Below are 22,793 nucleotides of genomic sequence, written 5' to 3'. Positions count from 1 at the left end.
CATCTGTGGAACACAATAGAAATATAAAGCCTGCTTGTAAAAATGCTTTTAGAGAAAATTTACCCTTCAAATTCTGGATTGTATGTAGAGCTTAACTTGGAGCAATAATGATGTAAGTCAGGGTCTGCAACCCCCGGGTCACGGACTGGTACTGGTCTGCGGCCTGTTAGGAACTGGGCCACACAGCAGGAGGTGAGAGGCGAGCAAGCGGATCTTCATCTGCTGCTCCCCATCGCTCCCTATTGCTAACATTACCGCCCGTACAATCACCACACCGCCGCCCCGCCCTGCCCTGCCCCAGTCTGTGGAAAAATTGTCTTCCACAAAACCGGTCCCTGGTGCCAAAAAGGGGGGGGACCGCTGATCTAAGTCATAAAACACCATCTTTTGCCTTCCCCCTCCCTGCCCCATGGTACTCTTTTTGCATGAAAAATCAAGGAAAGGTAGTTTTCTAAATTTTTCTGAGATTCAGCTGAGTTTTTTTCTCCTGGCCTCCAGGTTCCAAGTTCCTTCAACATTCTCTTTGTCCTCGAAATTCTGCCTTTCCTAATGCTCTTTAGTCACCTGAGAAATTTTCTTTGGAAACACAAAACTTCGGCTATTTGTACCAGACAGTCTTATTCATTGAGACTAGGCAGGCTTAGGTATATGTAATTTTAAAAAATGGTTGATTCTGTACAAACTGTATTTTAAAAAATGATTCTTGTGCATAGTCAGAGTTGAGAACGACTTGTGCAGACAAGATACAATGAGAATTCTTCCATTGACCCAGAGGAAGAATTAGCGGGCTAAGCTGTAAGAGGCAGTTGCTTCTTAGAGACAATTACATTTCCCTTATTTTCCATCTTAGGAGTTGAGATGTTGTGAGGTGGAGCCTTTGGGAAAAGGGAATGCCACAGTGATGACAACCCTTCCATCACTAATCCCTGGACAGTGTGGCTCCTAATAATGCTTTTCCCTAGGTATCAACTCTCTCCCTTACCCCCTACAGTGAGAATAGTGCATTACCAGGAGGAATCTCCGTTATTTTGACATCTTGGCAAAAAGACCATTGTCTAACCATTTAATCAAGTTTAAGTTTGATTGTTTCTGTGTAATTTGCATACAATTCTGTGTAATTGCTTTTGGTTTACATCTGTATTTAAGAATTGTCAAAAGAATATCATGTTTCAGAAAATCTATAAACTAGAGAAAAAAAATTATCCGTAATCTTACCGTTTTATCATCCGAACTCTACTACTATTCTTATTTAGGAACATTTTCTTCCAGGCTTTTTCATATGTATTTTTACATTTTACTTAAAATACTACAGTTTAGTATCTTGCTTTTTTTACTACCTTCTTTTTGTCCCATATTATTAAACAAAATACGAAAATCATTTCGGAGTAGGTCTTTTTTTTCATCAAGATGATGTCATCTTTGGAGTCACTCCCTGCCACTGTCTGATCTTGGGCAAGTTGTTGAACGTCTCTGCATCTCCATCTTTTGTAAAGCAAAATAGCAATAGAAATCCTGTCTCATAGGGATGTTTCAGATATGAGAAAGTATATGTAAATTTCCTAACAATGCTTAACACATAGGAACTGCTCACTTAATAGTAGTTAAAAATAATTAATAATGAATACTATTTTAGTCTTGGTGTCCCAGGTAAACTATATTTGTCTTTTTTTAAAGAGTAAATCTCTAAGTGTTTTTATAAACTTAGGTTTCATGTTTTAAAACTTGAATAGTTATATTTTGATGTAGAAAAGTATTCCTTTTGCCACATCATGATAAAAGAAATTGAGTGCTTTGTTAAACAGATGACAGGCTCATCTCTCTCCGTGGCAGGTCTCCTGGTACTGCATTTTGGGTTGCAAAGCAGAAGGGAGCTATGGAAAAGTAAGACTGAACAATAATCATCTCCCAAACTCAGGAGAAGCGGTACGTCGAATTAAAAAACGCTGAATGTCAGGAAATCTTACCAAAAGTCTCATTAATGACAATTGAGTCTTGTTCATTTTTCTCCTTTTTGTAGTCATTATTTCAGTGAATTTGTCTAATTTCATCTTGAGTCATAACTAAAATCCAACAGTAAATGAAAAAGGTTTTTTTCCCTTAACATAAAGAGGTCACTTAATTATATTTTTAAAGACCCGTTTAATTTTCCATGCATAACTTGAAATATGTTTTTGTTAATAGATACCGGCTGATGGCAAAAGCATTTTTGAAGTAAAAGGTTTAGAAACCAATGAAAAATATATCTTTGCAATTGCTGCTTATTGTTCTAACGGAAAGCTTATTGGTGATGCTATTGGGGAGACGACTAAACCAATTCTGGTTTACCCACCTCTTTCTGCTGTTACTGCTCGGATGTTATTAACACAGGTAGAAAAGATTTCTTCTAATTTTTTCCTCTGTTTTTTCCCGTTAAGCAGTTACTAAGTAATTTCTGATGAAAAAACAGTCACAGCAGATATTCTAAAGCTCCTGTAATATATATTTTCCATGATTGCAGTTTAGTCTCATAAAATATAAATCGTTCCTTCTCGTATTCATGAGTTTGCTTTTTACAATAACACTTTTTTTCCTGGATTTTAAATGCAACACGCATTGATCTTAGAAATTTTGGAAATAAATGTTACCTGTTTTCCTATCATCCGGAGTAGCAGTTCTTAAGCTGAAGCAATTTTGGCCCCTGGGGGGACATATATGTCAATGTCTGGAGACATTTTTGGTAGTCACAATCTAGAGGAGTGCTGCTGGCATCTAGAGGGTAGAGGTCAGGGATGCTGATAAGCACCCTACAATGGAAAGGGCAGCACCCCTCTCCCAACAAAGTGTTATCCGGTCCAAAATGTCAACAGTACGAAGGTTGAGCAACCCTGATCCAGAGATATGCTTTTCTTTGTGTGTGTATGTATACATACACACATATATATATCTACACACAATATGTACATAGAAATATATACACATATGTATGTGAATTTATGTATAATATATAATTTTAGTCATAGTGTACATATAATTTTACATCTGATATTTCCATTTAATACATAATTGACTTTTTTCTGTTCCATTAAGTATTCTTTCAAAACATAATTTTTAACATCTGCATGGTATTGCATCTTAAAATATATCACAGTGTAGTGTATGTATACACAATGGAATACTACTCAACCATAAAAAAGAATGAAATAATGCCATTTGCAGCAACGGATGGACCTAGAGGTTATCATACTTAAGTAAGTCAGAAAGAGAAAGACATATACCATATAATATCACTTATGTGTGGAATCTAAAATATGACACAAATGAACTTGTTTATGGGACGGAAGCAGACTCGCAAACATAGAAAACAAACTTGTGGTTACCAAAGAGGAAGGAGGGTGGAGGAAGGATAAATTAGGAGTTTGGGATTAACAGATACAAACTACTGTATATAAAATAGATAAACAATAAAGTTCTACTGTATAGTACAGGGAACTATATTCAATATCCTGTAATAAACCATAATGGAAAAGAATATGAAAAAGTATATGTATATATATATATGTATAACTGAATCATGTTCCTGTACACCAGAATCTAACACAACATTGTAAATCAACCATACTTCAATAAAAGTATATATATCAGTTGTTTACAATATTGTGTCAGTTTCAGGTGTGCAGCAACATGATTCAGTTATATATATATGTATGTATTCTTTTCAGATTATTTTCCATTGTAAGTTATAAGATATTGAATATAGTTCCCTGTGCCATACAGTAAATACTTGATGATTATTTATTTTATGTATAGTAGTTTGTATCTGTTAATCCCATACTCCTAATTTATCCCTTTCCTCCTCCCTTTCCCCTATGGTAACTGTAAGTTTGTTTTCTATGTCTCTGAGTCTGTTTCTGTTTTGTAGATAAGGCCATTTCTGTCATATTTTATTTTTTTATTTTTATTTTTTGCGGTACGTGGGCCTCTCACTGCTGTGGCCTCTCCCGTTGTGGAGCACGGGCTCCGGATGCACAGGCTCAGCAGCTGTGGCTCACAGGCCCAGCCACTCCGCGGCGTGTGGGATCTTCCCAGACCGGGGCATGAACTTGTGTCCCCTGCATTGGCAGGCAGACTCTCAACCACTGCGCCACCAGGGAAGCCCCATATTTTAGATTCTACATACAAGTGATATCATATGGTATTTGTCTTTCTGACTTACTTCACTTAGTATGGTAATCTCTAGGTCCATCCATGTTGCTGCAAATGGTAATATTTTATTCTTTTTTTATGGCTGAGTAATATTCCATGGCGTGTGTGTATGTGTGTGTGTATGTATTTACATATCACATTAAACCAATCATCTGTTGATGGGAACTTGGGTTGTTTCCATGTCCTGGCTATTGTAAATAGTGCTGCAATCAACATTGGGGTGCATGTACCTTTTTGAATTATAGTTTTCTCTTGATATATGCCCAGGAGTGGGATTGTTGGATCATATGGTTGTTCTAGTTTCAGTTTTTTAAGGGACTTCCTTCCGGTTCCCAGAGTGACTACACCAATTTACATTCCCACCAACAGTGCAAGAGGGTTCCCTTTTCTCCACACCCTCCCCAGAACTTATTTATAGACTTTTTGATAATGGCATTCTGCCCAGTGTGAGGTGATACCTCATTGTAGTTTTGACTTCTATTTCTCTAATAATTAGTGATGTTGAGCATCTTTACCTGCATCCATGATTATTTTCTTAGTATCAGTTTATAGAAGTGAAGTTTCTGGGTTCATAGAGACAGACAGACCTGAGTTTAAGTTTCAGGTCCTCACATGAGCTGTGTGACATTGGGCAGGTAACCTTCATCTGTGAAGTGGAATAATAATAGTAGTTACCTCCCAGAACTATTATGAGTATTAAATGGACTTATGCATGTCAGATGTTTAACCGTAACGCTTACAACACAGTAGACGCTTAACGAATATTATTGTTGTTCTTAATTATAGATATACTCATGAATTGACATCTTTTCCTGAAATGATTGCCTGACTTAAAACATGTCACCAGTGAATGCGATTCTAGAAAAAGTGACTCATTGACCTAAGTCTCAATAATTTTAAGTTTATGGTTGGCTGTAGAGCTGATGGCTCTTCTAAATTTTATCACATTTCTATTGTGCCTTTTTTTCCTCTTAATAGTTGATTAGTATTATAAGCTAAGGTCTTACTGGAATTTTATATTATCATATTTTTCAAAGAAAATTTAATTGAGAGAATTGCTAGGATTTGTCTGGCATTGGTTTAGCATGTCATATTGGCTCATGGTTTTCTGATGTTTTGATTTCTTTGGAATCTAATATATTTCCTAATTTGCAGTGATGGAGTTATTTCAGAGTGAGGGACCGAATATTTCATCAAGGTCTAATTTTTCTCCAGGGAGTGGTTTGACTCTTGCGCTTTATTTGGCAGAACTTTCATTGAAAGTTAATAAAAGGAAGTCCAAGCTATACTGCTAGGATAATGAGAAGTGTCATAAAGTAATGACCTGTGTTTCTTTACTGATACTGTATTTGCAGTACTGTAGTTCATTTATGACAGTTTATGAGCATTCTCTCTCATCATGTTAAGTGGCTAAAGCAGAATTTCCTCATAAAATTTCCTCCTTAATTTAAAATTTGAGTTTAAGCTTTCAAGTTTTATCAGGAAAAGGTACCTTTCTTTTGGAATTGCAGTGAAAAATTACAATTTTTCATGAGAGTGGTTAGTTTTTAGTTTCAGGATAATTCTATTTTTAAAAAAATATTATAAAAATTTTATAGTAAAATATGGAGTTACTTCACTAAATGCCTATGATTAACTTGGTTTGGTGTTTTAGGTTGTACTTTGACTAAACATTTTTCTATAAACAATAGTAAAGTCAGGTGAATCTTTACTGGATTTTCCGTTAATGTAGAAAACTAGTTTAGGCTATCTGGAAAATTTTTTGAGGAAACTTTATGAATTATATATTTTCTACGGATATAATCCAATTTCCACCTCTTTATAGGCTCATTTCTTTTTATTATTCCCTTTTAAGTTGGAAATGGCTCGATAATGTGATATAAAATATAGACAGCTAGAAATCTGTGAGCAGGATTTTAGGATTTGAGGTGAACTGCTTGGTCTCAATTTCCCTATCTGTAAAATGAATACAAGACCAAATGCCACATACTGCTGGATTATTGAACTACTAAATCAAATAGTGAGTGGGCACAATGGCTTGCTGAGATGAGGAAGTGAGGAATATCATTTGTTAAAAAACTGTGTGATAGACATTTTAAGATTCATTATTCCATTGATTACAGTAACTCTATGAGGTGGTATTATTACTTTCATTTCAAGTTGAGGAAACAGATTAATTTAACCCTTCTTCTGCCAATCCCATTTTATTCCAGAAAGGGTGTCTTAGGGATGTTAAGTATTGATAATTTACCCAAGGTTGCTCTGGTAGTAGATGGTAAGCCTGACATTTGAACAAGCTCATGCCTTTCTATTGATCTGTCCAGGTTCCAGGGAAGTCATGTGTTCACCATCTAACATGTGCCAAATCCTTCTAGAGCCCACATCTCTCCCATCTATTCTCTGCCTGGGTTGGTGCTCCCCTGCTGGTCGTGATGATCAGTATGGGCAGTAGAGTTTGAGGCTGGTGGCAGGAGAAAGGAAACTAAAATTCATACCTTTTTTTCCCAATTCATGTATGAATTCATTGAAACTCTTTTATTAATAGAGGTTTGCCTTTTGTCTATGACCATTCAAAAAAAAATAGGGCTACCAGGTAAAAGGTAGTCATCCCCATTTAAAAATCTCATTAAGAAGGTTCAAATCTTCTTTTCCCTCTTATCCTCTTTCTGAACATTACCACCCTCTCTGCTCGTCTGTTTATTGATGAATTCAGTGTCTGCTTTGTGCCAGGTTCTATGCTAGGTATCATTTCTTCTTCCTTTGAACTGTTTTTTTTTTAAATCAATCTCATCACCACAACAGTAACCCTTGTTTAGATAATTTTGACGTATGGTTTCAGCTAAGACCCTGATTGCAAGAAAGCCTTGCTTGGGGGAATGCAGCCTGGCCCTGGGAAGGCTGCAAAGTCCAGGCAGCTCCAAGTCTCATACCTCTGGCTCTCTCTACATCTGCTTTCTTTTTCTTTTTAAATATTGACTTTCCTTTCTTTTCTTTTCCATCTCGGGAGGGAAAATAGCAGCCCCTGAACTTTTTTGTGTATTCCTCAGTTACAGTCATATACAGGAACCGGCTAGCTGTGTTCTAATCTTGATTCCAAATTCCTGAAAAAGAGACTCTGATTGGCTCACCCAATGTAAGAAAGAGTCTGAACTCATTTTTAATGTTTGGCTCTTGACTTGTTTTTAAACCTCAGCCTTCTTTTTTCCCGTAGCCCCACATCTGAGCAGGCTGATAGGGAGGTCTATGAGTTCACCTTCTCCTTTGGTGCCTGCAGGAAATTTAAACGTCCCAACTGGCAGGAACTTTCACCCAGTCCTATCCTCCAGCCACTAATCAAAGCCCAACCCATTCCTTCTGCTCCACCCGAAGCCATCCCAGACCTGCCTCTGCCTGCCCAAGGGACTCTCCCTGGGAGGCCCTTGTGTGAATAATAAACTTTCTCTCAGATTCTCCTGGTGCATGTAGTGTCATCAGCCTTAACATCAGGACCAAACTTCGGGTGTGTGTAGGGGGTCCATCCTGCTTTGCAGGGGGAGGCTATAAAACACCCAGCCTGGATCAGGCTCTCGGCCTGGGCCAGTCAATCATGCTATTGTATAGTACCGTTGCTGGCTGTCCTCTTCTGTAGGTAGGGGGAAATTATCAGGAAAAGAGGATTTTTAAGTTCATTTAACACCTTATTATTGAGTGCTTACTCTGTGCCAGGCATTGCTCTAGGCTAGTGGTTCTAAAACTTGTATCAGAATGATCTGCAGTGCTGGTTAAACAGATTGCTGGTCCCACCACCAGAGTTTATGATTCACCAGGTCTGGGGTAGGGCCTGAGAATTTTGCATTTATAACAAGTTCCTAGGTGATGCAGATGCTGATGGTCCAGGGACCATACTTTGAGAACCACTGTTCTAAGCGAAGTGAGCAAAATGCCGTGGTGAGAGGTAAGTAATAAACGATGACCACAGTAAAGGAGTAAACTATCTAGTATATTAGAAGGTAAGTTCTATGGAAGGAAAATGTAGAGTATGGTCAGAGGAATTGGAAATGTGAACTGGGGGAAAGGAAGGTAGAGTACAGTATTAAGTAGGGTGGTCTGAGAAGGCATCATCTGGAAGATGAGATTTGAGCAGAGACTTGAAGGAGGTGAGGGAGTGGCTCTCTGGAGGAAGAGCATTCCACAGAAGGAGCTAGAACAAAAGCCTGAAGGATTCCAGAAGTGCACCTGGTATAATATAAACAGCAAGGAGACCAGAATGACTGGAGCAGAGGGGCCAAAAGGATTGTTTAGGGAGGTAAAAGGTGAGTGGGTGGGTGAGAGAGCAGATCATTACAAGGATTCCAGGCCATGGTAATAAGTTTGGCTTTCACCTGGGGTGAAACGGGCAGCCGCTGGAGAGGGTTTGATGTAATAGGATGGCGGAACGTGACTTCTATTTCCGAGGTTCACCCGAGCTGCTGTGTGGTGCGTACACCACGAGGGGGTGAGAGTAGAAGCAGAGGGAGCTACCTACTGCCGTAAACCAGTGAGAGGTGCGGGTGGCTCGGCGAGTGTGATAGTAGTTGATGTGGTGAGAAGCGGCCAGATTCTGGATATGTTTTGAAGGAGGAGTTAACACGAGTTCCTGATGGAAACAATGGACAGAGAAAAATAGAAGATGACTCTAAGGAATTGAGCTGACTAACTGGAAGGACAGACTTGACCTCAGATGAGTTGGGGAAGGGTGTGAGTAGTACAGATTTGGGGCGGGGGGAGATCAGAAATGCAGTTTGGGACGTGTTAAGGTCAGATGTTTGTTAGATATTCGGAGAGAATTTTTGAGTAGTCAGTTAGATGTATGAATCTGGAGTTTGGGAGAGAGGGCTGGGCAGCAGAGGGATTTGAGAGTAGTCATGTGACAACTAAAGCCATGGGGCTGGATGACAGCACCAAGGAAAGGAGTGCAGACAGGAGGAGAGGAGAGATCCAAAGACTGAGCCCTGGGGCATGCTAACATAATGAGAGAGGGGAAAAGAGGAGGAGCTTGCCAAGGCAGCTGAAAAGGAATGTGTTGTAGAAGCCAAGTGTGAAGGTCATGTACCGAGGAGGAGGTCTCTCCTGTGCTTAATTGTCTCATTAGTCGTTTAGTGCTTCTTTCTCATTTTAACCTCACTCCTTCTAACGTCGGTCCTACGGGTGACTACTAGTTAACCATCTTTGAACTGGCTGATTATCACAGCACTTCTCTGTTAGCCCACACAGACTCATGAATTTATAGACCTTAGTTTTATCATGGCATCTTTTCTTGTTTTGCAATGTCCACTGACTGAATAACATTTTTACATTTCCCTCTTTTTTTTAATTGAAGTGTAGTTGATTTGCAGTGTTGCACTAATTTCTACTGTACAGCAAAGTGACCCAGAAATAACACTATTTTTAAAAGGCTATATTTTAAAAGGAAAGAGCATTCAGTTATAGTTTCACCAACTCCCTTACACATCACCTGTTACCATTTTCCGCAGTAGATCTTAGAAATATAATGGTGTTTTAGTGACCACTTAGCCCAACTTTTTCATTTGACCACTTTGGCCCAGAGAAGGGACCTCATCTGTCACACTAAGTCTTGGCTCTACTATTGTTTTCACTGATTATCAGGCTCTGTACAAATTATTCAACTTGTCAATGCCCCAGTTTCTTCATCTGAAAAACAGGGATGGTCATAGAGGTCAATGAGGAGTCAACACAGCATTGCTGGTAAAGTGCTTGGTCCAGTACTTGACATCTTTAAATACTTCCACCTGATTTTCAAGGCTTTCTGAAATCATGTCCCACTTTACCTAACCAATCATACTGCCTAGTTTTCTTGACATTCTGACCTGTCTTTCCAGTCTCAAAGGCACTGTGGCAATTTCCATTATGGGGCCTTTTTGAGTTTCTGTCTAAACTGTGCCCATCTGAACTTTATCCCTGCCTTGGGGTTCACCTCAAGCCCTGATTCCTCCTTATAGCCTTCATTTCTCCTTTTCTAAGTTTCCACAATTATGATGTTGTTATCTGCAATTTTTCTGTGATTTCATGTGTTTTACGTCTGTAACTTGATTACAGTTTCATGGCGCATGAGATCGTTTTAAGCTTTGAAGAATCTACAGTGCTTAGCACAGAGTAGAAACTTCATAAAAGTTTACCGGTTGGTTGATTATGAGTACTGACTTGGCAGATTTTAAAAGTTCTGGCCCTGTAAGTTATTCCCTTGTGTGGAATACAGTCTAGCAACATGTCATCTGCATACTTAATTTAATGTATTTATTGATACTTTACATCCTACCTGCTTCCACTAAGGATTTGAAGCAGCACATAACTCATGTGGTACGATTTTATGTTGTTATACATATTTGTATAGAGTGATTTTTAGAGATGTATTTAAAGAACTATGTTCTACTCAAAGAGATAGGTAAGGTGATGACTTTATTTTTCTCCTGAGCTTCTAGGTTTTACCAGTGAAATCGGTTATTTTGCTGAATGTTGAACGTGTTAAACTTAAAACACAGGATGGCTTCTTGGAAGCGTCTCTCTTTTTCTCCTCACTCTTTTCAGCTGTGAACCCTTTGTTGCACAATAGCTCGGAAAGCGTCAGAACCAGAGGAGAATGAAGTATATTTCATTATTTTGGGTTTGAGAAATCTGATTGTTTCTTTTGGAACAGATTGTTCATTAGAACAGTGTCTGTAGTAAATGGAGTGCACTGCCGAGATAGATGGGAATGAAATTAATTTGGCTCAGATGTGATCTTTGTTTTGCTTATGAGGATTCGAAACATCCTTACAGAGTTTCAAATTTCCACACAATTTAGAAATAAAAGAGATTTCAAAATGTGTCTGTCTCCCTTGCCAGTGGCTGTCGTTACCTTGCTGTGGCCCCGTAGAGCGGAACAGCAAATGTGAATAACTTTGTATGAAATTAGTGTGCGATAGGACCTTCTCAGAATTCTTGTTTAAAACACACATTTCACAAATTCAAGTAATGCTTAAGGTAATGTGCTTTCTGCTGCAGGTCGCCTATCAGATTGGTAACTATGAATTGTCTAAGAACGTTTTCTCCCCAGTTTGGGATTATTTTGTCGCTTCACCACTTCAGGATGACCAGTCCATTATTAGTTTAAGCAATATAATGACTGTTACACAGAGAAGGTAATTCGAAATATTCTTTTAAAATATTAATTTGCTTATTGAAAATATAGATGTTGGCTGTGAAGCCTAGAATTAATTTATTTTCAATTTCATATTAAGATGGTCCATGTAAAACTTTTTAGTAAGTGTGTATATTCCAAAGGCTTGAGCCCTTGTTAGAAACTTCTTTCTTAGAATCAGAAAAAACACTGGAAGCATATGGATACATTCTGAATATAAGGTAATGAGGTTATGGAAAAAAATACCAAATACTAACCAAAGTAATGTCAGTTATATACTAGAAAACACGAATATGCATTGGGGACCTTTGTAACAGAGCAAGGTCAGGTTGAGGTTAAGGTTAGGGTCTGATGGATGGACTCTTGGGGTAAGAAGGCTTTTCCTTTGCTTGAGGAGGCTCCCAGGATTAGACCATCAACTGAAAATAGGCCTGCAGAAGCCATATAAAGCCACAGGCCATCCTTTACCATTTTTCCTTAAGAAACCAGAGTCTAAAAGCGGCATCAGAAATGAGCATTGGTGTAATTTCAGCCCATCTCAACATGTTCAACAACAGTCTCTTTTACCTGCTTGTTAATTAATGCCTGAAATTAATAAGACAATCCTTCACCCCTCAGTCAAAGACAATAAGCTTAAAAATGCAAATGCTGGATGAGGCAAGGCATTGGTAACGCTTATTCACATAAACGTATAATTCCATTCAATTAAACAAACGTAGACTTGGTGTTTACTATGTACAAGAATGCTCAGTGCTATGGGGGATGGATTTGAGAGGGATTTCAGAGGAAGAGACAGGTCTGGAAGATTTTATGTGATTCATGGGGATAAGAGGAAGGAGTGAAAGTTGACTGGGATTTCCAGTGATGGGAAGCCTCTGAGGTTTACTAAGGGAACCTGAGATGTGGAATAAGTTTTTGGAGGAAGAGAATGAATTTGGGGATATTTGGAGTTCAGTTTTTCCAGCAGGACGTCTTTGTAGATATATGTCCAGTAGGTAGTTGGATATTTAGTGCTCACACTCAGGAGAGAGGTCAAGGCTAGAGACATGGAAATATAAACTGTCCATTGAGGTCATCATTGAAATTTTGACAATGAGTGATATCACCCAGGGAATGACTGTTTAGCAGAAAAGGTGGAAGGCTGGACTTGAACCCTGGGCGTTGCTTACATTTAAGAGGCAGAAGCAGGAGTTGGAACCAAGGAAGGAAATTGAAAAGGATCAGTTCTGGAAGTGAAAGTCCAGGAAAGTGCATTGCCAAGGGAAGTGAGAACGTCACCACGGAGGGACTGGCCAGCAGTATTATATCCTAGTGCAAGGTCAGGCAGGGCAGTTGCTCAAGAAAATGCTGCAGAGATGTTGGGTAGGATGAAAACTGAGAAGAGGCTTTTAGAGTTGGCAATTAGGAAGACATTGGTAAGTTGAAGAGAGCCATTTTTGTGCCGTGATGGGCCAGAAACGTTTTGCAATTGGCTAAGGAATAAATGAAAATGGAGAATAGTAACAAGAAAAGACTACTCCTATGAAGTTTGGTGGTAAACATAAGAGGAAAGTGGGCAGAGGCTTGAGGGGGAAGGCGGGCTTAAGGAAAGAACTTTGGAGGAGGGAGAGAAGGGAGCCAGCGGAGAGGGAGAGCCTGAGGATATATGGTGATAGAGCTAGGAGGATATCAGAGCACATGGGATGGGGAACAGGGGGTTCAGATCATTTCCTGTGGGGAATATGAACAAGGAGACATCAGGGATAAACGGAAGTATTGCTGAGAATCACTAATGACTCAGCTGATGTTATGTAACATGCGTTGTAGTAGAGACCCATTCCTTATGGCTGAGGGCTACATTTGATTCATCTTTATACCCCAGGGCCTAGAATAGTGTCATGGTAGGTGTTGAGCAAATGCTAGCTTGAGTGGGGAAAATAAAAGGAATAAGGAGAATGAATAAGTGAATAATTGATTGACCATTGTGGCAGGGATAGAAAAGTCGAACGGTGACATCTATGCAAGGTCAGGCAAGTTGATTATTGCATAAAATAAGGGGTGCAGAATCTGAATGGAAATGACTGACCAGAGCCCGAGCTGGGTAGGGGAGGAAACAGAGCCGGGGGAGGCGATAGTCTGGACTCACTGTGTATGTCTAGGTACTCATGGTCGTGGCGAGGACAAAGAAAGTTTAGTATATGAGTTGCAGAAGCGGGAGAACTAAAAGTCTCTGGGCAAAGACAATTTCGGAGTTTAACGTGGTGGTGAAACAGATCGTCTTCAGGTGTGAATTACTGATGTCAGATCCTTTCCCGTTTTATAGGGATAGAGGGTATGGAGAGTGGAGGGACTTGAAGCTTAGGAGAGAGGGTTTGTCACCAAGTAAGGCTTAAGGGCAAGGAAGGGACTATGGAAACAAAGAAGGAAGACTACAGATTTCACGGTTTTGCCAGTGGTTGGCACTGTTGACTGTGATTTAGAAAAGATAATTAGAAGTAACTCTGCCCCTCCACCGCCCCACCCCAAATCTCTCTGTCTCTACCTCTCTTTAACCGTGGCTGATTTTGCTATAAATAACCCTCACTTTCAGAAAGTTTATTGATTGAAATATTGGACCTATTTCCCAAACTTCTGAATATCTATAGCGATTTCATTATATTGATAGAATAGAACTTTATATATCAGAACCAGAAAACTTTGCCAGTAGTTATTTTTATGTATCCATGACATAATACGTCAACAGCTTAATTTTCTTAGTTGTGAGCTTGTTAAGAATAGTTTTTAATTTCAGTTTAAACAGCTGTGCAAGAGTAACTGTTCCACAAACTTTTGTTCCATAAACTTTTGCTGCTGTCTTGGGATCATTGTGTCGGTATTAAGAACAAATCAATCTAAAAAGTCGAGTTCACATGCTAAATCAATTTATACCTGTAACATCATTTACTTCTTTTTGCAGATTACATTCAGATATTTTGGCAGAGAGTTCTTCAATTCTTTTATATCTTTTTCTTAGAAATATTTTTGTAACAAGTGACATTAAAATTAAAGAAGAAAATCTTTTCTGTGATAATATTAAAGGCAATGAGATTTTCCCCTCTCAACAAGTAAGTGAATTAAAGTGATTGCACATGTGCTGATTTCCCTGTGTTTGTTGATGTTTCAAGTTTATGTTCTTTGGGGATTGCATATCCTGGCTTGTGAATGGACTGAGAGGCCTTTGCATGATTGTGCTGGTTTATTTGATATTGTATGTAGGTTTCACAGGCTGGAGTTCATGGTGTTTTTCCCTTCTTTTCAATTTATATATATTTTTCCTGAATAAAAGTAGTATCAATTCAGATATCCAAAAATGTATAAAGTATAAAGTGAAACCCGTTGTAATCCTATTGCCCCTAAGAATACTACATTATTGTTTTCATGTGATTTCTCCAATTTTTAAAAGTATGCATAGACAAATATGTTATTTACAAAAATGGAATCATGATCTACTTGCTGTTCTGAAATTTGCCTTTTAAACACTTTTCATAATATATCTTGGACATATTTTCATGTTGGTACATATCCGTCTGCCACATTCTTTAAAATTATAATATTGCATTCCTGTGCAGAGGCAGAATTTAACTTACCTCTTATTGATAGGTTCTCAGGGTGCTTATAAACATTGCTCTTCATACATCAGCAAGCTTACAATGCTCTTGCTTTTAGTAACAATCCTACATTGTTTTTTTCAATCTAGATTGAGGTTCACTCTTCTTTTTCTCTCTTCTTTACTCACCTTAGGTATATGGAGACTTTTGCCTTATTTTTTTTTTCTTTTACAGTTGCTTTTTCCTATCATCCACTTATTCATTAATTAATTAACCAATAACTTGTTACATGAGACTGTGCCAGTTTCTGTGGATATGAAAGTGAAAAAAACATGATTCTTTGCCTAAGACAAGTTCACAGTCTTGTAGAGCCCAAACATTCACAGCCATCTACCTGTTCCTACTACATTGCATTTAGTTTCTTTTTTTCCTAATCTAGTCTGAAAATAAGGACAATGTTTAAGTACTTAAGTGAATTCCAAAATGCTAGACTACCATTCTAATAATAATTTGCTGTGTGGAAATTTCTGGTTGCCACTCATACTGTTTTCTGTGTTCATAATCTTGTGTGTGTATACAGACAAATAATGAAATCTTTCTCCAAGAAAGAGAAATAAGGAATAAGATAGCATTCTTACTCTTTTTAAGTGGCGTTTAATCACACAAAGCCTAACTTTACATTTTACTTTAAGTAGCAGAAGTATAACAAGAAGATTAGTTTGGTCTATTGAAAACTTACCTTTTTTTTTTTTTAAAGTAGCAGAAGTATAATAGAAGATTTAGTTTTGTCTAGAGTAAATTTACCATTTTCTCACAAATCCAGGAGGGAAATAAGACACTGTTAATCATGTAGGACCAATATTACAGCAATATTATATTTTAATTATTATTTGTTATAGTTTATGTTTTTGAAAAAGCTAGATTTTTTCCCCCTAAACTATAGCCAAGATTTTATCTTACCAATTAAAAAAGATTGGTTCCTTTTCTGTCACTAGTGGTATTTGTATTGTAATTTATAAAAAATTCTAAAGTTTAATTCTAAGATCGTGTCATCCATATGTAGCATTATTGGGGAGTTAGAGTTGTTCCTGAATTTAGGTTTTTCTTTATATCAACCTTCCTGTTATTGTTAAGCCACAAGGATCACATTTCCTATCCTTTCTTCTCATTAGAGACACATGAGTTAAGTACCTGATGTTCAACTTGAGTAACAATACCTGTTCCTTTACAGATTGCTAGACTAATTGAATGTGAGAGAGTATTAGTGGCATTGGAACTGAGCAACTACCTAAATGATTCCAGTTATGCCCTTCAAGCTGTTACTCAATGTTATGGCCTCCTTGCTCCTATCATCTATCACAGTATTGTTTTGGTACCTGTTGTACGGGTAAGGGTATTTTTTTCCACCCAGATAAGGGTATTTTACAAAGGAAACTCAATAATGCATTTTGGAAAAGAAAAAGCAATGTGTCCTTAGAAAGTACAAATAGGTCAAGAGCAAGTATTATGAAATTTCATGAGTTAACTGAAAAACGTTTTAATAATTTAAATTGTATATCTGGGTGAATAGAAATAAGGACTTAAGATGTGTTTCCCTGAAAAGTCAGTCCCATTGCTGTCCATATTTAAATATTGGCAATATACTTTTCTAGGTTTTTTAAATTATTTCAATTTTTATGTTCTTGTAATGTTAGAAACAACAATATTTATTCAGAGCATATTGTTAAAGCCATCATCTAGGGGGAAAAAACTGATGGATGACCCAGGAGAAAAAAGACTTGATGTCTCTGTGGTGGAGTTGGAATTTTTGGAAAAAGGGTAGGTGGGACCTGGCTGAAGGGATTATATTAGTTGTCTATGCTTCCTAACAAATCACTATAAACTCAGTGGCTCAAAACAACACCCATTTACTATCTCATAGTCTCTGTAGGTCAGGAGGCTGGATACAGGTTGTCTGGATCTTCTGATCAGGGTCTCTCATCAGGCTAAAATCAAGGCGTTGGTCAGAGCTGTGATCCCACCTGAGCCTCTGGGTTCTCTTCCAGACTCATTGGTTGTTGAGAGAATTCATTTCCTTGTGGCTGTGTGATGAGGTCCTCAGTTCTGAAGGGCTGGCTACCAGTGCCCTGCCACATGGCCTTCTCCACCACATGGCAGTTTGCTCCTTTCAGGCCAGCAGGGGAGTATCCTCTAAGATGCACGAGGAGTCTTACATAATGTAATGTAGTGATGAGAGCAAGCATCCCATCACAGGTCCTACTTGCCCTCAAGGAGAAGGGATTATACAGGGCTTGTACACCGGGGGCAGAATCTCGAGGACTGTCTCAGAATGCTGCCGACCACAGGAAGCCATGAGAGAAGTAAGGTCGGACTGCTCATACTTACACGAAGTCGTTGTTATCACCATCGTTGGCTGTCACCGTCCTCGTTGACTCCGATTTTGAGAATCAAGAAGATATGAGTGAACTCATGCAAAGTATAAAGTGTTTAATTCACTACTGAGGAAACTAACCCGAGAGCTTCAGTAACTTAACAAATATTCCCCTTGGAGGGGCTAAACTGGAGCATAGACATGCCTGCTTCTCTCACATGCCCCCCACCTAGTAAGTATTGGGTTGGCCAAAAAGTTCATTTGGTTAATAAATTCGTTGTTCAATAAAGTTCTTGGTGAAAATGAAAAATGTGTCTTATTTTTATTTAAAACCAAACAGACTTTTTGGCCAACTCAATAGTTCAGCTATTGAAGAGATCTGCCTCCAAAATCCAAAATCTAGACTCATAGCTGGCAGTTCCATGTCACTTGTGAGTGGATCAGAGCAGTGTTCCAGAATGTGGAATATGCTTCCTCGGGACCCCAAAAGCATTTCCCTGGCATTGTTCTGTCTTCTTAGAGGTGAGAGATTCCAGATGTCAGACCTACTTTGGAGGGAGTGTCTCAGCATGGCCCAGACATTTCATTAATGTGTCAGGCCCCTGACTCTTCTTAGGGTTTATTTCTACCCTCTGGAGGACATGCATCTCACATCTGCAATGTATTTGCCATTTCTTGTTTATTAGGTTCAATTAACATGGCTTTTTGATGACGGTCTAATGTTTTGTTTTGAGACGTGTCCAGAAAGTTCAGGTTCTTTCATAAAATATTAGGTCAGAGGGTGGGAGAGTTATCATTGCCCTGTGGCAAGACTCTAAATGTATGTTCTTGTCTGCCCAGTGTGACTGGGAACTCCTTCTGATACTTCTTCCCCATCGGAGATTACTTCTGTCCAATAGGATAGAAAAGACAACATCAGCCACATCGAGGCTCCCCTTTTAGTGTGCTCCAGCAAAGACAGCACCCTGGGAACAGCGTCTGCAATTGATGCTTAGTTGGTTGAGTTCAGGGTAGTTCCCTGTCATTCTCCAGGATCCCACTGCTTCAGGGTGCCTTTAACTCAGAAAGTGGGTTGTAGCTATGAGGAAGACCTTAGGAAAGGAGTTTCAAAATAAATTGTATTATTCAGAGCAGGAAAAGATGAGTGGAACAAAGGAGAGATTCCAGAAATAGGCCTCACTTTGGATGAGAATGTAATATATGATGGAATTGGCATTCCACTTCAGTGGGAAGATAATGGATATTTTTAGTAAATGGTGGTGAAACATTTGGATATTCCTTTGAAAGAAAGTAGGATTTGACCCCTGTTTTGTACCATACATAGAAAGTCCAGATGTATTAAAGACTTAGATGTAAAAGAAAGCCAAAACTTTTAGGGAAAAAAAAAACCCAAGAGATTACATATGCAACCGAGGGTTGGGAAACACTTTCTAACCAAGATAGAACTCTTGGAAATAACAAGAAAGATAAGACACATTTGACTATATTTATGGCAACCCACGTGTGACGAAAGGGACCATAACAAAGATAGCAGATAATTTAGGGATCTGGGAAAAGTAGCACTGATGAGGGTAAATATATGTAACAAAAAGTCTTACAAATTGACAGTAACTAATAAAAAATGGGCACAGGATAATAATAGGCAGTTTACAGGAGAGCAAATTCAAGTAGCCAAAAAACATATGAAAAGATACTCAAATTCTGAATATCCATAGAAATGCACATTAAATCAGTAATATGATATCACTAGCAGAGTTGAAAAGATCTGTAACTCCTATTGCTGGTGAGAATGTGGGGCAAAGACATTCCCTTTCATTGGTGGGAGAAATGTGAATTTTATTGGCTTTGAAATTTGGTAAAGCAATCTTAATTTTAATTAAACTGAATATAATTTAAGTAAAATTAAAAGCAAATATACCTAACATACAAATTCCTCTGCTCGTAATTTTTACCATAGAGTAAGATTTTAGTAAATTAAAAATTACATTTACCCAACACAGCTGTCCCTTTATTAGCAATTTATCCCATAGATTAAAATCACCCCTAGTTCCACCCGTTGGTTCCATGTGTTCTACCTGCTGGGAACACAGTACCACATAAGGGTCACTGATTTAGAGTATATACTGGGCCCTGGAGGACGGTGCCTCACTCTCGCTGGGTATCATCTCAAAGCTGGCACCTCACTTGCCACTCATTTTGGCAACTGAGCTTGTATAAGCGTGTTTTTTCTGTTGTTGTTTTTGTGTATCCACGCCACACTGCTTGTGGGATATTAGTTCCCCAACGGGGGGATTGAACCCAGGCCATGGCAGTGAAAGCGCTAAGTCCTAACCACTGGACCACCAGGGAATTCCCTGTATAAGCATGTTTATTGTGGCATTCTTTTTTTTTTTTCCGGTTCACGGGCCTCTCACTGTTGTGGCCTCTCCTGCTGCGGAGCACAGGCTCTGGGCACGCAGGCTCAGCGGCCCCGCGGCACGCGGGATCCTCCCGGACCGGGGCATGAACCCGTGCCCCCTGCATTGGCAGGCAGACTCCCAACCACTGCGCCACCAGGGAAGCCCATGTGGCATTCTTGATGGTGGCAAAAAAGCGGGAGACGAAGAGGACATGCAGTAACAGGAGGATGGCCAGTACTGCCAGATTGTAAAACATCAACCTTAAAACTGTGCAACAGGAAGAATCTGGAAATGGCTGAATAAATTATGATTGGTTCACACTAAATAATATTATGTAACCATTAGAAATGATGAATTAGAGGTGTACCTGTAGACTTGGAGGGATTTTTCACAAGACATGCTTGAAGGGGAGATGCATAGTTCAGAAAGGTGTGTATAAATATCATTTTGTAAAATAGCATTAACCCTCCATATATATATATATACACGCACACACACACACACACACACACGCACGCGCGCGCATAATTACGTGAGCCTAGAGAAGACTACAGAGCTACTAGGTTGTCAACACGATTTGGGGATATGGTACGGTAGGGTGGGAGAGGGTGATGGTGGAGGGGAGGAATTAAAGCAGCATTAAAAAAAATGCATAAGTGTTCTGTAACAACAGTAATAATATTGTTAGAATGGTGGCTTGAAGCAATTAATATGCCCACAAAGGACCAACCTCCATATATTAATTTGTCTTTTGGAATAATCTGAATGATGAATAGATTGATGCAGTGTCAGCTCTGCTTTTCTGATAGTAATATTGCTCAGAGCTGTGAGGCAGTATTGAAAGCTAAACTTAATTGTCTAGCTCTGGATCAAATTTGGGATCACATAATACGAAGAGTAGTTAAGGAAGTAAGTGCCAATATTAATTGATTTCCTGGGATATGAGTGCTTGGTTTTAATTTTAAAGGAAACTATTATTTCAAGTACCCATATCACTGTATATTTAATATGGTACATCTTTCTCCATGTGGTTTTTCAAAGTCCTCCTAAGCCTGAATGTGATCTTTAGTTTCTTGTATACATGTAACATTCTGCCTATGGCACTTGTCAAAATGAGCTTTGTTTTATTTATTTGTATATTTATTTTATCCTCTCCACTAGTTTTCAAGTTACTTTAGATGCAGGACTCATCTGAAAATTGAATTTATCAGTTTTATCTCCGGGTACACTTCTTTATGCATAATAAGCAATTTAACCGTAATTATTAAAAACAATAAAATTTGATGGCTTAAAACCTTCATGATTTGAATAGAGCATTTTTCAATGAGTAAGGATGATCGTTTTCAACAAAAACCATTGTGCTTCTATATTTCAGATCTTGATAAAGTGTGTTGTGGTTTTGCAAGGACTACCAAATATTCACTCAAAGAAACATATTGCGAGCTTTGAAAGTGTACAGCACATGATAGCTTGTTGTATCTTCTACATAACAAAGGTATTTATCTCATTCTTTGTCTAGTGTCATGGAACTTAGGAGCCGTAATGGTTTAGCAAGTTAAGCTACTTGTAATCACAGTAATTAGAATACTTTGAAAAATAATACCCCCAAAACATTTTAGTTCCAAAGTAGCCTGAGCAGGCTAGTTGGTAAAGTCTGGAAGGGCCTATCTTAGGCCAGGGAGAGGGAGCTGAAAGAAGACATTTTATGGGACCTCGTTCGTTCTAGAATCAAGAAAGAACAAGATACCAGGGGCAGAGAGGTGTAGGCTTATGTATCCTCACTGCTTGGCTCAAAGGCCAGCATTGTGTGTTTCTTCAAGGGCTTTGGTTGACTGAATCCAGCGAATCTCTTCAAAGAAGGGCCATATTTGCCTACCTGTGTTATGTAGTCTTCCCAGAACCTTTCTGATTTGGCAGTGATCTGGAAGAATACTGCATGGATGGGCTGATAGGATGGGACTTAAGTTTGCTTCTGTGGAGGTCTGGCAACAGAGAAGCCTCTACCCTCTACCTTAGCAAAAAGGTCATGGTTTGCTGGCAATTCAGGCTCCTGGCCTGACCTCAGGAGCAGAAAATCATATTCCTTCCGTCACTCACTGGTTTGCCGCTCTTGGAGAGACATCTGTGACCTGGTCTGTGTAGATGCTGAGGGAGCATAAGCCTTTAGCAGGAAGAAAAATAACAACTCACTTAAGGGAAGAGGCCAAACACTAGAATAATTGTATTATTTACCCTCACCCTGTTGAAAAGGATCAGAGATGACTTAAGAAAAAGAAACCTTTCAAGCAATGCAATCAGAACAAATTTATTTTTTTCTTCCGGTTTTACTGAGATATAACTGGCATACGGCACTGTGTAAGTTTAAGGTGTACAACATAATGACTTGATTTACATACATCATGAGGTGATTACCACAGTAAATTTAGTGAACATGCATCATCTCCTATAGATACAAAATTAAAGAAATAGAAAAATTTTTTTTTCTTGTGATGAGAACTCAGGATTTACTCTTAACAGCTTTCTTATACAACAAATTTAATTTTTGATTAAAAAATTAAATAGGTAAAGATTATGATTATGATACTTCTCGAGTCACATCTGGAAGCTCAAGAAATACCCGACAATGTAGAATAGAATTATCTAGAGATAAATTCACAAGACAGATCCAGAAGTCATAACATGAAACAAAGGAGTCTGGAGGTAGAAAATAAATAAGTAGAGAAGTAATCATCTTTCTGAGTCCCAGGCAGGATTAATGTAAGAATATATGTGTAGACACATGTTGGTGAAATTCCTGGAGTCCAAGGATAAGGACGAATCTTAAAGTTTTGAGACCCAAAGAACAGATTATTTATTTGCAATGGAAAGAGAATCAATTAGCTTCAGACTTTTTAAATCAGCAACACTAACAGTTAAATTCCTGGAGCAGCATTTATAGAATCCTGAGGGAAGAAGACTAAGGCCCCAAAATTACTAACCAGGAAAAGATATCATTCATTTGTCAGGGCAAAATAAACATTTTCAGAAGTGCAGGCATTTAAAAAGTATTCTGTCCATGTACTTATCTGAGGACAACACTTGGGGAAATACTCTATCAAATGACAGTTGGTTCAGAACAG

The 22,793-nt window shown here is 38.5% G+C and overlaps 1 protein-coding gene across 1 annotated transcript in view; it reads left to right on the top strand.

Annotated features, from left to right (window-relative positions):
• The window catches only part of CFAP54 (cilia and flagella associated protein 54), a 288,982-nt gene that overhangs the window by 73,938 nt on the left and 192,251 nt on the right, over positions 1-22,793 (top strand). The window contains exons 21-26 of the mRNA XM_024754400.1: positions 1,831-1,923; positions 2,182-2,367; positions 11,203-11,339; positions 14,274-14,421; positions 16,136-16,291; positions 21,050-21,169. Of these exons, the coding sequence (XP_024610168.1) occupies positions 1,831-1,923; positions 2,182-2,367; positions 11,203-11,339; positions 14,274-14,421; positions 16,136-16,291; positions 21,050-21,169 (840 nt within the window). The remainder of the gene's footprint in view (positions 1-1,830; positions 1,924-2,181; positions 2,368-11,202; positions 11,340-14,273; positions 14,422-16,135; positions 16,292-21,049; positions 21,170-22,793) is intronic.

This window comes from Neophocaena asiaeorientalis, unplaced genomic scaffold (assembly GCF_003031525.2).
Source record: "Neophocaena asiaeorientalis asiaeorientalis breed wild unplaced genomic scaffold, Neophocaena_asiaeorientalis_V1.1 scaffold92, whole genome shotgun sequence".
NCBI lineage: Eukaryota > Metazoa > Chordata > Mammalia > Artiodactyla > Phocoenidae > Neophocaena > Neophocaena asiaeorientalis.
This window is presented reverse-complemented; position numbering and strand designations above follow the sequence as displayed.